Genomic DNA, 17,435 nt, shown 5'->3' on the forward strand with positions numbered 1-17,435 from the left:
TTTGAATGGATTGTTGTCACTTTTTTCACATTTTAAATGAATTGTTTCTTTTATTTTTGTGTCTGGTTAATAACCGAACCAAACCAAACCGAAACCGATAATCACCAAACCGATAAATGTATATTATATTTGGTTTGGTTTGGTTTTGATAATTTTAAAACCGATTAAGTTGGTTTGGTTTTGATTTTGACCAATAACCGATCCAAACCAACCCGTGAACACCCCTAGATATACGTATAAAATATATCGTATTTTAATCTTGTGATCTTAAAAATAAAATTAAAATTAAAAAGTTATATAAAAAAATATTTTTAGATCGAACTATTTAACCGTTGTGATTTATAATACTCCTACGTATATTCTTTATTAATTAAGGGATTGATATGTATACTAGCACCAAAAAAGAAATGGATGATGATCATTTATTACTTTCTCAACTTTGAACTATAGAGGTTCTTCTTCGTCAGATTTCAAATTGCAACAAGTGTATTGAGAAATTAAAAAATAATTTAATTATTAAGTGATCAACAATAGCAAGAAACTTTTTTTCAACCTAAAGCCAATCAATTATGATTTCAAGTTGATTATGGAGTAATTTTTACAGGATACGCAACATACTTCCATCAGAATCTTTAGTCAGATATAGTTAATATTTAATATTAACACTACATTTATAAACCATTTTGAATTAAAATAGTTAGCACTCAGCTTGACCTGTTCATATAAATAAATATCTTGGTTACAGACTGTCTACGTACCACTATTTAATTAAACTTTTAGAGAGATTAAGCCATACGTAGTTCTTTTACATATTAAATAAAACACATATTCACCGAATAAAAATAAAATCTTTAAGTTACACCATATGCATATAGTAAAATTAAGAAAAACTGAAACGAAAAATAAATCTTTTGAAAAGATTACGTAGATTCAAAAATGGTCAAACACACCACGTGACAAAGAACAAATTAGGAGAACTCAATGCCTTAATTTGTGGGTCTATTTTTGAAACAACAATATAATCTTTCAAATATGCAAAATTGGTAAATAATAATAATAATAATTACTCTTAATTATGAGAAAACTCTTTAAAATGTATTTAATGATTGCTATTGAACTCTTTAAAAGGTATTTTAAATTTCAATTATTAAATTTATTATCCTAATTTTTAACCGTTTTCCACCATGTCATTTTAAAATTTTCGATGAGATGGATGCCAAGTACCAATTTTCCCCTTTAAGTTATACAGCATATATTCACTATAATCACTGAATAAAATCTTTACGTTACATTTAAATGTATATATTATGGTTACAAATCAAAACATCCAAAGAATAAAAAAAAAAATTTAACCCAAAAAACTGAAAAGGAAAATTCTTTTGTCAATGGGGTAAAATATTCTTAAAAGTAAAATTTGAAAAGATTCAAAAATGGTCAAAGAGCAAATTAGGAGAACTCAATCCCTTAATTTATGGGTTGGGTATATATTATTATTTTTTAAACAACAATATAATCTTCCAAATATAACATTCCTTTGAAGCCCTATATAAGAGTTGTACATGAGTAGCAATTATCATAAACAATTCATACTTTGAGAAATTATACAAAAAGTGAAGAGTTAAAAAATGATGAAGAGTTACATTGTGTTTTCTTTCCTCTCCTTGGCAATATTTCTCACCTTTTTTCAACCTGCCTTAGGTAAGTACTGATTTTACAATGTATATGCAAGTTACATTGGCCTTTTTAATTAATTTGCATTCATAATTTTGATTAATTAATGTGTATGTATATATTTTTTCATGTGTTAGTGTCAGGTGAAATTCAATTTTGTCCGGTAACTTTCAAGGCTGATGAAACCTGTGATAAAATTAGTTGCGGATATCTAGCTCTATTTAAATGGCCAGCGAGTAAGATGCCTCAGAATTGCAAATGTGCTCCTGCTGGAAAAAATCATAGCACTTGCACATGTATGATAGTTTGCGATGCAAAATTATAATAATGCATATTGTATGGTTTTGATGTGGATGACATTAAATATGTGTTGACTGATTATGAATAAACGTTAATAAAAGTTCTCTTTTTTATGTTCAATCTTAATAATTTTATATTTAATCGAGCTTATATTTTCAACTTCTTCTTATACAGTAGTTTATGCATAAGGATTCGAAAAATAAAAATCTAATGTTTGAGATTTCAATTTGAATTTGAAACCTCAAGATAAGTATTGATCTCCCTCAGTCACTAAGTCAATCTCTAATCTTATGTTCAAAAGATTCAAGATCTAAATATATACATAAAAAATACCTTAAATGTACAATGTAATTATTTTTTGTCAAAAGGATTTGGGTGAACCTCTGGGTCGAGGTCACAATATTACAGTAGTGTAACGTTTGTCTTAACAATGAGATGAAGGATAATACACATGCAGTTTCTCATATATTGGGACAATTAGGGAAAATTTATCTTATGGTCATCCTCCAACGATTTATAACGTAAGCGTTCCATTTTTTATGTCATGTAATAGTCATCTAATTAAGATTTAGTAACTAAAATATAATGTAAACAAATAGCACTTCTAAAGTATATAAAGATAAAAATTGATTATTAGGTAACAAGCAAAAAGAAATGAGCACCCTAAATTTGTTACACGAAATGAAATTTTTCGTTATAACAAAATAATACATTAGGTAACAAGCGGAGCCATCTTATAGTCAAGGGGTTCAACCCTTTTGGCGAAAATTATATTATTTATATATGGTTAAATAATTTTTTATATATATATAGTAGATGTCGAATCCCTTTGAACTACTTTATATCTTTATTTCTTCAGATTTTGAACCTCTTATTGAAAATTCTAGTTCTATCACCGATAACAACCATCCAAACAAGGGTGACCATTCTCAATATTATTCCCCTTCAAAATTACTCTTTTGTTGATCAAAAAATAAAATGTTGAATTAATGAATTATTGATTATTAATTTTTGTGTTTGGAGAGGAGAAGTTACAAGTGTCATTAAACTTAATTAACGCTTTTAAGATCTGTAGACTCGGGTTAGAAGCTGCCACGTTCAACAATTTACGCTCTCTTTCTATGTCAAATCAATTCACTTTCTTCCATATACTAAACTAATTAAGCAGATTATGTAACACAAATACCAAAAAAAGTGTTAATTTTTTGAACATTTTGAGAAGAAGAAGAAGATGAGGGGTTTCTCATATTTGAAAAAAGCTCTTCATATCCGTTCTTCTTGTTCAAGGCTTTTGGTTGTCTCATGTATCAGGTATATGTTCTGTTTGATCTCTTAAAATGTTTGCAGATTCATATAGTTTCTCATTTTTTCTTCTGTAGTTCTGTTTAATGTGTTTGTTTCATCTAAAAGCTTAAATTGTTCGAGAGACATATTTATTTTTATTTAATAAATTATGTTTTCAACACGTCCCCTCTCAATTGTCATTTACCTCCTATATTTGCTACAAGTTTTTGCACGGATTGCCTCTGTTACGGGTGGTCTTTAGTTTTTGCCCTCAAATATGATGCTCTTTAATTTTTGGTCGGCTTCTCATTTAAAGAAAATTTGTAGGCTCTAGTACCCTTATTTATGACAAAATTTCGCAAGACATAAAGTTTAGAGGACTTTTTGCTTTGTCTGGCAGAAATTTTGTAGGAGTTAAGTTATCGGGTATAAGTTGTGTTGTAGCTGATTCGCTTGCATAAATTTAGAGAACTTGTCTTGTTCAACATAAGTTCTGTAAGAATAAGTTATGTTTCTTACGACATAACTTTGTGGGTTCTGAAACTGAACTTTATTATGCCTCTATTGACATAAATTCTTTAGGAAGTAAGTTATGCCAACTTATGGGTTATGAACTGAATATATGCCTCTAACAACATAAGTTCTGTAGGAATTAAGTGACATAACTTTTGTAAGGCATAACTTGTGTTATATTATGATACAAAGATATAAACTTATGGGTTGTGATTATTTGTTTTGTTTTTTCGATGTCAAGTGTATTTTCTGCTACTTTTTGTGACTTTTTTTTTTTTTTTTGATGTTATAGTAGCGGGGGTCTCTTGGTATATGCAGAAAATGTAGACAACAATGAAAAAATTGTTGAAAGGAGTCGATTAGATTCAAAAAAGAGGAAGAAAATAGTGGTACTTGGAACAGGATGGGCTGGCACCAGCTTCCTAAAGGATATGGATATTTCTTCCTATGATATCGAAGTGGTGTCTCCGCGTAACTACTTTGCATTTACTCCTTTGTTACCTAGTGTCACTTGTGGAACTGTTGAGGCACGAAGCGTTGTAGAACCAGTCAGGAACATAATAAAGAAGGTAAGATGAGTTCTTGTTACAACTCGTTTCGGGTGTGCATAACTTACTCACATCGAATGTTTGCAATAAGCAAATAAATACATAACATGTATCTTAAACATATAGTTTCATCAGTTAATCTTGGTTAATAATAATCTAGCGTTGTCTAGTTTCCCTATCATTATTAGTATTACTCTCCTAATAACCCTTTTTTAATTATTATTATTACCCGTTGTCTACTTTGTTTCAGGTATCATATTACTTCTTGTTGATACTGTTCTTGTCTCCACTATTTTGGGCAATGTGACATTCATTACTGTATTTCCTTTTCAAACCTGTTTTTTGTTATGGTTTACTTGAGCCGAGGTCTATCGGAAACAATCTCTCTACCTTCACAAGGTAGGGGTAAGGTCTGCGTACATACCACCCTCTCAAGACTACACTTGTGGGATTACACTGGGTATGTTGTTGTTGTTGTTGTTGCAAATCAATTTATCGCTTAATTATGGTAAATCAATGTAGTTTGGTGTAAATACGAGTATATAACTGGACCATCCAGTTTTCTTCTCACGCGATTTCTAATCGTGTTGCTCTTGATTGATTTTTTTTTGGTACATGTTGCTCTTGATTGATACCTATGTATTTTTCTGAATTCTTGTTTATTTCCTACAGAGAAATGGAGAAATTCAATTTTGGGAAGCAGAATGTCTCAAGATTGATCCTGAAAACCATCAAGTCATTTGCCGTTCTACTGTCGAAAATTTGGTTGGCGAGAACGATTTTTCGCTAGAATATGACCATTTGGTTGTAGCAGTAGGAGCTCAAGTGAACACTTTTAACACTCCCGGTGTTGTGGAACATTGTCACTTTCTGAAGGTTAACTTCTCTGTCTCTATCTATGCTCTTTTGTGATTAATTCAGATAGCGGATTCATTACACATTTTCTCTACACTATGCAACTACATGTATTTTTAGACCTCATAAATAAAATAGTTTTTGATTCATTAGTCAGATTGATGGTTTCTTTTATTGATGAGTGATTTTGTGTGTGAAATGGCAAAAACAGAATTTTTGATTTCTCAAAAGAGTGAATCATGTGTTATACAGGAGGTTGAAGACGCTCAGAAGATACGGAGGACTGTAATAGATTGTTTTGAAAAAGCTGTTCTCCCGGGCTTAAGTGATGAAGAGCGAAAGACCAATCTCCATTTCGTTATAGTTGGAGGGGGTCCAACCGGAGTGGAATTTGCAGCTGAGCTACATGACTTTGTTCATGAAGATTTGGTAAAACTATACCCTTCAGTTAAGGATCTAGTGAAGATAACCGTCATTCAATCTGGAGATCATATCCTGAACACGTAATAATTCACGAACTTACGTGTCACCTTAAAAAAATGAGATTCCAATATTGGACAACTTATTAGAGATCATAATGTATTGGCTATGTGCAGGTTTGACGAAAGAATTAGCTGTTTTGCTGAAACTAAGTTTCAAAGAGATGGAATTGAGGTTTTGACAGGTTGCCGTGTTGTTAGGGTTTCTGAACATTCAGTTAACATGAAAGTAAAATCTACAGGAGAATATGTCGTTGTACCACATGGGATGGTTGTGTGGTCTACTGGAGTCGGTACTCGCCCATTTGTGAGGGATTTCATGGAAGAAATTGGCCAGGTATGTTGGCACTATGATCCCCCTTTGTGTTTGTCTATTGTGTTATTAATCACCAATAATGCCCCTGATGAGTTGTGGCTGCCTCGTGTGGGCTCTGTGTGTTCAACTGAACTCATTGCTTTCGACTTGAACTATACATACATATGCGCCACAAATTAGGAACATCTAATAAGGACAAACTCATTCGTCTCTGGTGGTAGTCCTTTCCTTTTTGCTATATTCAGTTATCATGACCATGTGATTTTTTATTTGGCAGGGGAAGAGATGGATCCTAGCAACTGATGAATGGTTACGAGTAAAGGATTGTCCCGATGTGTATGCTATTGGTGATTGTACCACTGTCGATCAACGTAAAATTATGGTATGCAAGCCTTTGGCCAAGTATGCTACATTACAGGATATCTATTCCCAACTCTGTTTATTCTTCTTTTTATGATAAATAACTTTCATGAATAAGAAAAATACAGTCCTAAATTTCAATGTAGTTTAGTCCCCCAACAAATTGTAATCAGTGAAGTACACCGCCAGCATGCACTAGATTCAAAATATTGACACACTTTCATATTTTTCACCTTCAATTTGCATTTTCGTGTGTCGCTTCAGGAAGATATTTCAACCATTTTTGAAGCTGCAGATACGGATCGTTCTGGAACCTTAACTATCGAAGAATTCCAAGATGTTCTGGAAGACATAATCATCCGATATCCTCAAGTGGAGTTGTACCTGAAGAGCAACCATTTGTTTCAAGTAACGGAGTTATTCAAGGATTCAGAAGGAAATGAGAGAGAGGAGGTAGATATTGAAGGATTTAAGCTAGCCCTTTCTCATGTCGATTCCCAAATGAAGAGTCTACCTGCTACTGCTCAGGTATATATTCCCTTGTGATTGTATTCATTGATGATATCTTAGTGTACGTAATCCCATGGTCAAAGGGATCGCACACGACCTTTTGTTTTACTTCATTTTTTTATATCAGTTTCTTTTCTTTTCACATTGGTAGGTTGCTGCTCAACAAGGTTCATATCTTGCTGGCTGCTTTAACCGTTGGGAACAGTGCAACGCTAACCCTGAAGGTCCTCGCCTATTTGGAAGTGCCGGGCGTCATGCATTTCGACCCTTCACGTATGGCTTCCTCTTCTAGAGTGAATTATTTTCTTATTTTACTGTTGCATGTATGAGAATACATGAAAAACTTGATTGTGCTATTTGTTTCTACATTTCCTCAGTCACACAGAATGTTATATATGTATGATGGTGTCATCTGTTTCTGCTTCCCCAAATGAAAGTACATCTCGTCCTCCGTTATACACACTCGATAGCTAACTATAGTAAATTTGAGATTTCAGATTTTCTGTATGGGTGGAGCTAGGGGAGCACAAGGGGGTTCATTTGAATCCTCTTTGCTGGAAATTAACTGTGTATATACAGTCAATGTTTTAAAGAAGTATGTATAGTAGACGTTGAATTTCCTTACTTCTCCATGTATTTACTTCCTTATATTTATCACATATGTAGACCATAAGTTTCATGAGAAGTTTTTAAAGCCACACAAATGTTATGATATGTTTAAGACATAGGTTTCAAGATATTGTTCGTGCAATGATTCTCTGCATTTGCTTAAAATTTTAGATCCGTCTCTGCTTCATTCTTGAATGTTGTGATGCAGGTATCGGCATTTAGGGCAATTTGCACCATTAGGTGGGAGCAAAGCAGCAGCAGAGCTTCCTGGAGACTGGGTATCAATGGGTCGTAGCACACAATGGCTTTGGTATTCTGTATATGCAAGGTGATTAATTAAATGTATTAATTCATCAATAATCACATAATTATGTATGTTTTTTTTTAAGAAGATTTAGTCTAATTAATATATAATATTTATCATTATTTCAGCAAGCAAGTTAGCTGGCGTACAAGGATCTTAGTTGTATGGGATTGGACAAGAAGATACATTTTTGGAAGAGATTCAAGTCGAATATGATGCTTTAAATTTTGATTTTTGACATTGTCTCTTTGCTACGTTTTGGATACCAAATGCAATAATTTTCTATTTGTATAAACTTTTAATGTACATCGAATAGTAATTAATAATTGCGAAAATGTTCAAATTTGTCTTTGAACTATGTAGAATGATTTATTTTTATCCTCCGTTTATAGTTGAGGTAAAAAAAATCGTATTTAGATTTAAGTTAGGTAATTAATATTTAAAGAGTTTGATTGCTCGGATAGTCACTCTAACTTTTTAAAATATTGCCATTATATTTATTTATTTTTATGAGCAAAGGACGCTAAATGAAGGAGAAGTCCATGAAAATTTAAGTACATGGAACTAAATAAACTAATAACAAATACAGAAATAAAGGTACGTAGTTACCACTTACCATTTACTTCTCAAATTTTACATAAAAAACATTCATTTAGTGCTAATCAAACAACATTCAAACATAGGAAATATTGCAAACCAATGAATGAAATGTGAAGACGATAGAGAACAAAAATACGAGTGCTTAGGCATTATTTTTTTTAGAATAAAAAGGGATGGGGTGAGTCAGGTATTGAGTTGATTTTGGGTTGGTTTCAAATTGATTCAGTTTCTAAATAGTGTGGTCACTGCATCATTCTAACTATCACCAGCATCATTACGAGTCACTAGCATCAATCATCACCAGTCAATTACACTTACTATAAACTATAGTCATTTTCAATATACTTCTCAAAACATTTAATTTATTATATTATATAGTAAAATTATTCTATTTATTGTTCATTAAAGAATGTGTCAAGTCGATTTTGAACAGGTAAAAATAGTCGGAGAAAGTAAAAATAATAAAATTAGGTGATAAGCGTTTTTCCTTTCCTTTGCACCCCGCTTGGGACCACAATTTTCCAAAAGTCTATTGCATTGCTTTGTATTACAAAGGGAAAATTTTCTTTATAATATTAGTACATTACAAGGATCACTAACACAAAAGGTGTGTACCAACTTTCTGCATGTACCAAAGTTGTTAAATCACACAACATTGGTAAGAACTCAAACTTTCTGCATGTACCAAAGTTGTTGAATCACACAAAACTATCCCAATAAGACCAGAAAAAGTAATATTACACCTACAAAATGAAACTGTCCACATGACTCAATGCACTCCAATTTCTTTTTATTACTTGTTGTCTCTAGCTAGTTATCAAAGGAAAGAAAAAGATCTATCAACTTACCAAAATGATGAAATTGTTTGTTGTAGCATTCTTATTGTTACTACAACTTCATCAAACCGCAACCAAACATGATCACCAGACCAAAAATAATGGTCTAATGATAAAAATGATTCACCGTGACTCAAGGAAATCTCCGTTCTACGACCCAAAACTTACACTGGAAGATCGTGTGAAAAGAATGAATATGAGATCAGAAGCTCGCATTTCACAACTTTTGATTGACAATAATCTAGAAAAAAATGTTGATGCATTTCAAATTATCCCATTCGATGGGTACGAGTTTCTTGTTCCATTAAAGATTGGCACACCTCCTGTGCCACAAATTCTTGTCATGGACATTGGTAGTTTATTACTTTGGGTTCATTGTGGCTACACCGAGGGTGGTGAACGCTCACCATATCCACTATACGTCTATTCACATTCTTCATCATATATAGAAGATGTGTTTTGTGAAACACCTATGTGTGAGTTGATAATGCTTAAAGGAAAATGTGGACGTGACTCGAAGAGATGTGAGTATACATATAGATATGTAACAGGTATGACTCGGGGAAATCTTGCTTCTGAAGTTTTTACATTTCAGTCACCAAATGGAACTGATGTGACTATGAACAAGCGTCTTATGTTTGGATGTTCCTCAATACGTTCTAAAGGTGCAGATCGTGTTAGTGGAGTTCTTGGACTTGGCAAACGAGCTATTTCTTTGATTTCTCAACTGGATTTTCCTATTGTATCGGTAATATAAATGATGAAGACTATGATTCAAACACATTGGTTTTAGGAGGAGAGCCTATAATTATGGAAGACTCCACTCCCATGTTTATGGTTATAGGCAAATACTATATAACCTTAGAAAAAATCAGTGTGGGAGACAAGTTTCTTGACATCAATTCAAGCATATTCAAAAGGGTCAATTACGAAGGTGGAATGCTTGTTGATAGCGGAACCACTTCAACTTATTTGCCTGATATTGCATTCAATAAATTGAAGGAGGAAATAAGATTTGTGATTGGTACAACATTAAAAGAGCATATAAGCTCAAGACAAGGTGAGCTTTGTTACCGTGGAACTGTCAATCAAGATCTTAAATTTTTTCCGACCATAGCATTTCATTTTGTTGAAAATGCTATATTGAAGTTTGATCCTCAAAATTTATTTCGACAAGATGAAACTGACTATTTCTGCTTGTCTGTACAAAGTACGGATAGTGACTGGCTCTCTCAGAAACTCCCTTTTAGCATATTAGGTGTTTGGGCACAACAATTTTATTATATCGCCTTTGATATTAATATGATGAGGATGTCCTTCACTAAGATAGATTGTGACATCCTGTATGATTGATCAATGCTAATTCAATGATAATAATCTTTCAATTTTACATTATGTACTGTTATAAAAATCTCAGACTGTGTTCATTTGGTATTTTGAGCATATCGGGAGTTCTAGAGATCGGAATGGAGTGATTCTTACGGGTTTATTCTTGAATTAATATGAGGGTTAGTATTCAATCTTCAATTCGACATTTTCTCATAATTTCTTTATCTGGTTTTTTTTTCCTATCCGTAAATCTCTTGGAAAAAATTGGGGTTTTATCGATTTGGACTCCCTTTTTGATGAAAAAGGTATATTTACGATCCTTATGTTATGGGTAAACTGATTTTAACATAAAATTATTGATTCATCGATTATTTTCATCATATTAACCACGTACAATTTGGACTTTTCCGGTAAAGTTTGATAAATTGAGAATTTCAAGGTCGATCTTAACTCCGTTTTTGATGAAATTTCATATTTGAACTTATCTAAGCATGAGTAAGATGTTTTTCAAGAGATATTTCATTTTCGAGTCGGGGTTTCGGATCCGAATATTTTAAGCTTCTTCAAGAACGAGGATTTTCCTTCAAATTGAGTTTGTGAATTGATTTCAACTCCGTTTTCAAATTGGTTTTCACCATTAGCTTCCAAATACTTTAAGGATCATTTTACATCAAAAATTTCTAGATTTGGGTACCGTTTTCCGGTATGAGACTTTTGGACCGTTTTGTCCTTTTTTCCTAAATTTCTTGATTTTGGTGTCATTGGACTCGAATTGTGATTGTGAATAATTGTTTGAATAGATTATCGTGATCCGGATTATACTCGGAAAGGAAAGGCTCAAGTCAAGTAACTTTTGGAGTTCGTTTTAAGGCAAGTGGCTTCCAAACTTTGTAAAACTCTTAGACTACGCATGACTACTTTCCTAATTGTGTTGGGGAGTAATGGGGATTGAGGATGGGTTTTATTTGTTGATTGAAATTGTTGTAAATGAAAGATGGGGAATAAAACGAGCTAAATGTGTTATATGTGACTTGAATTTGTTGAATAAGTCATGTGATAACTGATATTAAGGGGATAAAAGAGCATGAGTAGGCTATGATTGATACAGACATTGATGTTGAGACAAATGATGTGTAATACTATGATGTGGTCGTGATATGGTTGTGATTGAGACAGATGATGTGTAATACTATGATGTGATCGTGATATGATTGTGATTGATGACATGTGCATATTCATTATTCATCCCATGTGTGAACTATCTGTTGCATGAGTTCTGAGACACTGATAAGAGGATGGATGGATATGAGACACAGTTGAGACTAGCTCCGGCTAGAGATATATGAGATGGACTAGCTCCGGCTAGCAATTTGGATGCCGATGGGATCTGGTTCCGGCGGTGATACATGGTCCATGTGTGGCCCCCATGGGTTCTGATTTGAGTATTCAGCGCGGACTGATTACGTCAACAGATGTGTATCGTAGGACAGACATGCATCACGACTACATGACATCATTATTGCATTTTGCATCGCATTTGCCTTATCTTTGTCTGTGATGTGTGGATTGTATCGGTTTACCCTTCTTATGTGAAATTTGATCTACTTGCTCTTATTTGTTGATCTGAGGTTGATGAGGATATACTGTTGGTTCTGGCTGTTGAATATGATCTGTTTAGTATAGGTTGGTTGGTTTGCTGCTAGATTGAAGTTTCGGTGGTTCGGTTGGGATTGAAAGGAGTTGTTTGTAGCTGCTAGTTTAGCTTAGTGTTACTTGCGAGTACCTGTTGCTTTTGGTACTCACCCTTGCTTCTACACAGTTGTGTAGGTTGACAGCTCTATCAGATCCGGCTTATTACTCATCTTCAGATTAGAGCTTCCAGACTTACTTGAGAGGTAGCGGTTCATTCCAGACGTGCCCTTGAGTTATCTTTACTTTCAGTTTTGTTCGATTCGAGAACTATACTCTGAGACTTGTATATTTTTATTCGAATTCTCTATTTAGAGGTTTGTACATGTGACAACCAAATTCTGGGTAGTGTTGAGTCTTAATTAAAGTCTTCCGCTTATATATTATCTTTTATTCTCGTATTTCTACTTCTCTATCGTTGTGGTTGGGTTAGGCTGACGTGTCCGGTGGGAAATGGACATGTGCCATCACATCCGGATTTGGGGTGTGACAAAACACTTAATTGAGTTTGACATTCATGTAACTTTGATCTGATCTTACAGATCTATGAAAGTGTAACTAGAGCAGAAAGAAGACTATATTCATTATGAATAATATGAACAGAAATACAATGTATTTATACAAGATGATCACTCATTCTAATTGTCATGAATGATAACTAACTCACTGCACTTTTAACTAACTTCTTATGAGTGCTAATCACCTAGCTGTCAGGCCCACAGTAACTAACTGAACTAACCATATTATTGAATTCAATACTCCCCCTCAAGCTGGAGTTTGTGTATACATCAAATACTCCAACGTTTAGTCCTAACTAAAAGAACGATGTTGTGCAGCTCCCAACGCCTTTCCGTTCAGCAGGTCGTGCTAGTTGCTCTTTAGTGTTGACATACTCTGTCTATATCAATCCATCTTTGACTTTCTCCCTCACAAAATGACAGTCAATCTCAATATGCTTTGTCCTCTCATGGAATATAGGATTAGCACTGATTTGTATTGCTGCTTTACTGTCGCAATGTAGCCTAACAAGTGTCTCTATATTCACATTCAGCTCCTTTAAGATTCCAACCAGCCATATAATTTCTGAAACTGCTGCAGCCATACTTCTGTATTCAGCTTTAGCTGAGCTTCTGCTCACTGTATGTTGTTTCTTTGACTTCCAAGAAATAAGAGAATTTCCCAGCTTTATTGTATACCCCGTCACTGATCTTCTTGTGTTGGGACATGCTGCCCAATCTGAATCACAAAATCCTTCTAATTGTGTACTAGGTTCACTGCTTAGCAGTATTCCTTGCCCTGGACAGCTCTTGATGTATCTCACTAGTCTCATCCCTGCTTCCCAATGAGACATCTTTGGCCTTTGCATGAACTGTGACAGTACTTGTACAACAAAGCATATATCAGGTCTTGTTGTGGTTAAGTACAACAACCTCCCAACAAGCCTTTGGTAGGCTGTAACATCTTTGAACAAAGGATCACTAGTGTTTCCTGTGAATTCATCATAATCCACTGAGGTGAACTTCTTATTAGGCTCCAATGGTGTAGCTGCTGGCTTAGAACCACTTAGTCCACAATCAGAAATCAGCTCTAGTGCATACTTTCTTTGGTTCAGTAGTATTCCTGTCCTTGATCTCAGTATCTCAATCCCTAGAAAATATTTAAGGTCACCAAGAGCCTTCATGCTAAAGTTGTTGTGCAATGCATCCTTTATGTCTTGAATCATTTTATTGACTGCTACCTGTAATGAGTAGGTCATCCACATAGACTAAGACCACAACAACAATCAGTTCCAATCTTCTTAGTGAATAGTGAATGATCATAGGGACTTTGTGTATATCCAGCCTCAACCAAAGCATCAGTCGGCCAAGATTTGACTTCAATACAGTGATTACCTCACTTTTCATTTGCAACAGATAGACCCAAGTGTATCTAGTGTGGTCATCAACAATAGTAAGAAAAAAATGCTTCTTATCATGAGTAGGGGTTCTATAGGGACCCCAGACATCAAGATGAATCAACTCCAATGGTTTAGCACTGCTAGATACACTATGAGGAAAAACTAGTCTACTCTGTTTAGCTAGAGGACAAATAGGACAATCTGCAGTTGCAGCAATATTTGAGGAATTCTTGTGAACTAAACCAAGCTTGTGCATAGCATGTAAAGAAGGATGACCTAGTCTTTGATGCCACAACTCAGTATCTCTTGACTGGTCTGCTGACAATGATGGTCTTAGTGCACCATTAATGAAACATGTATCCTTGAAAATTTGCTTGACAATGTAAAGACCTCCCACTTCTTTACCAATCCCCCTCACCCTGCCATTGTAAAGATCCTGAAAAATGCAAAAATCAGGAAAGAATGTGACAGAGCAGGAAAGGCTCTTGGTTAATTTGGAGACTGAAATCAAGTTATACTTGAAATCTGGTACATGTAATACATTATCCACTCTCAAATCTGCTAAAAAATCTGCAGAACCTATGTGAGTTATATCAGCAATCCCTCCATTTGGCATATGAACCTACTCATTACTAGATCGGGAAAGTTCAACTACATTTTGCAACATATGGATTGAAGATGCTATATGATGAGTAGCTCCGAAATCTATGATCTAAGTTGGAGATCCAAATTCAGTTAGCAAATAAGTAACAGTACCTGCTAAGTTGATGTGATGATCAGAAGAATGATCATTTCTCTCATTCAAGAGCTATTGCATCTGTCTGTACTGCTCATCAGAGAACTTAGGTCCAGTCCTCCCATATGATTGCTGGAGATACTTGTATTGGTCATCTACAGATGCATCCTTACTAGACCCTGTATATTCATCAACCTCAGATCTTCGATGGTCATTCATAATATTGTTAGTTGAGAAATTACGTTGCTTATCAAAACGCGGATTAAATGGCTTCTTATCAAATTGTTGGGTGTAAGGTTTTTTATCAGCATTTGGAGGATATTGCTTCTTCATAACGTCATCAGTGGAGCTCCTCTTTGAGTCATCAGGCTGACCAGGACGCCCTATCAACCAATAACAATCGCCTTGAACATGACCACCTTTACCACAATAATCACATCTGATAAATGGTTTTTTTCCTTTATAGGCAGGATTTCTACTGAACTGCATAGCCAGTGGTTCTCCTTTACCTGGTAAAGCTGGGAATGGACTAGATCTCTGACTCTCATCTTCACTAAGCATGGCATAAGCTTGGTTTAAGGAAGGCTCTATGGTTTTCAACAACAATTGACGACGTACCTGTTCATACGATTCATTCAAACCGCTAAGAAATTAGAGTAACCTTTGCCTCTGCAAATATTCCATGTATTCCCTCGATTTTACACAATCACATCCAGGTGTAGGAACTAAAGCATCGTACTCAGCCCAGAGCTCCCTCAATTTGGTGAAATATACAACAATAGAATCAGTTCCCTGCGATAATGTAGCAATTTCCCTGTGCAATTGAAAAATCCGAACTCTGTTCACTTTATCAAATCGCTCTTTGAAGTCTTCCCAGACGAGATGAGAATTAGATAAATACACAATTCCACTGAGGAGAGAAGGAGAGACGGTGTTCATGATCCATGATAATACGATTGCATTGCAGGTTTCCCAATCTTCATGCAATTCATCACTGAATTGATCCTTCCGGCAAGTGCCTGTAACAAAGCCTAATTTTCGTTTAGCTTGCAACGCAATTGTCATGGAGCGTCGCCATAAACCATAGTTTTCCGATCCCGTCAATTTCGTCGGAATAAGCACCGATCCAGGGGTATCGGAGGGATGAACATACAGCGAATGTGTATTTGTGATTTTCTCAGCGACTGATTGAGATTGCTGATCAGCGACGACTATTTCTGAGACTGTTTCTGATCGTGACTCCGGCATTATTGAAGAACACGATCAAGCTGATCAAAGATGAAATACGATCCCAGTTACGATTGCTTTGATACCATGTTAATTTCGTAATCTGAGCCACATCAATGGCAGAAATCTTTCAAGTAACTCAGAGAGGAGAAAGGAAATCAATTGTTTCATTCAGTGTAAAAAAACGTGAATCAATACAAGCTTAGTATTTATACTAGAGTTCCTATACAATTATATCCAGCTCATCATTTTGTTAGTTACAGATTCTAACAGAATTTAATCAACTAACTAACACTACTAGCTAACTACTTCATCAGTTAACTAATTCCAATACTCCCCCTCAAGCTGGAATTAAGTGTTTGATACCATTTTCTCACACCCCAAAACCAGATGTGATGGCACGTGCCCAAACCCCACCGGACACGTCAGCCTAACACCCAAAAACCCGACGATACAAAATTTATAAACAAGAATAAGATAGAAAGATAAGCGGAAGTCCTTAAATAAACTCAACATAACCCCAGAATTGGTTGTCACATGTACAAACCTCTAATACAGAATCTGAATAAAATATACAAGTCTCATAGTAAAGTTCTAGAATAGAACAGAACAGTAAATATAGATAACTTGAGGGCACGTCTGGAATGAACCGCTACCTCTCAAGTAAGTCTGGAAGCTCTAATCTGAAGATGAGTAATAAGCCGGATCTGATAGAGCTGTCAACCTACACAACTGTGTAGAAGCAAGGGTGAGTACCAAAAGCAGCAGGTACTCGCAAGTAACACTAAACTAAGCTAAACTAGCAGCTACAAACAACTCCTTTCAATCCCAACCGAACCACCGAAACTTCATTCTAACAGCGAACCAACAACCTATACTACACAATTCATAATCAACAGATATATCCAACAGTATCTCAACATCAACCTCATATCCTCATATAAGAGCAAATAGATCATATATCACATGAAGAGGAGCAAGTAGGTAAAATCCACACACCACAGACAAAGATGAAGTCAAATGCGATGCAAATGCAATAATGATGTCATGTAGTCGTGATGCATATCTATCCTAAGATACACATCTATTAACGTAATTCAGACCGTGCTGAATACTCAAATCAGAATCCATGGGGGCCACACATGGACCATGTATCACCGCCGGAACCAGATCCCATCGGCATCCAAATCGCTAGCCGGAGCTAGTCCATCTCATATATCTCTAGCCGGAGCTAGTCTCAACTGTGTCTCATATCCATCCATCCTCATATCAGTGTCTCAGAACTCATGCAACAGATAGTTCACACATGGGATGAATAATGAATATGCACATGTCATCAATCACAATCATATCACGATCACATCATAGTATT

General features: G+C 35.0%; 3 protein-coding genes across 3 annotated transcripts; all 3 read left to right on the top strand.

Annotated features, from left to right (window-relative positions):
* Positions 1-3,069: 3,069 nt before the first annotated feature.
* On the top strand, positions 3,070-8,002 carry LOC102582554 (external alternative NAD(P)H-ubiquinone oxidoreductase B1, mitochondrial-like). Its single transcript, XM_006357467.2, has 10 exons — positions 3,070-3,282; positions 4,061-4,337; positions 4,989-5,192; positions 5,424-5,674; positions 5,768-5,987; positions 6,244-6,348; positions 6,591-6,854; positions 6,988-7,109; positions 7,654-7,773; positions 7,878-8,002. The coding sequence occupies exons 1-10, from the start codon at positions 3,203-3,205 to the stop codon at positions 7,963-7,965; spliced, it is 1,731 nt and encodes a 576-aa protein (XP_006357529.1). The 5' UTR covers positions 3,070-3,202; the 3' UTR covers positions 7,966-8,002.
* A 1,164-nt stretch (positions 8,003-9,166) lies between these two features.
* On the top strand, positions 9,167-9,967 carry LOC102594598 (aspartic proteinase CDR1-like). Its single transcript, XM_015313447.1, has one exon. The coding sequence runs from the start codon at positions 9,202-9,204 to the stop codon at positions 9,940-9,942; it is 741 nt and encodes a 246-aa protein (XP_015168933.1). The 5' UTR covers positions 9,167-9,201; the 3' UTR covers positions 9,943-9,967.
* Positions 9,968-9,995: 28 nt separating this feature from the next.
* Positions 9,996-10,538, top strand: LOC107062610 (aspartic proteinase nepenthesin-2-like). Its single transcript, XM_015313444.1, has one exon. It carries the CDS (start codon positions 9,996-9,998, stop codon positions 10,536-10,538), a length of 543 nt encoding a protein of 180 aa, XP_015168930.1.
* Positions 10,539-17,435: the final 6,897 nt, after the last annotated feature.

This window comes from Solanum tuberosum, unplaced genomic scaffold, assembly GCF_000226075.1.
Source record: "Solanum tuberosum cultivar DM 1-3 516 R44 unplaced genomic scaffold, SolTub_3.0 scf00233, whole genome shotgun sequence".
NCBI classification, from domain to species: Eukaryota; Viridiplantae; Streptophyta; class Magnoliopsida; order Solanales; family Solanaceae; genus Solanum; species Solanum tuberosum.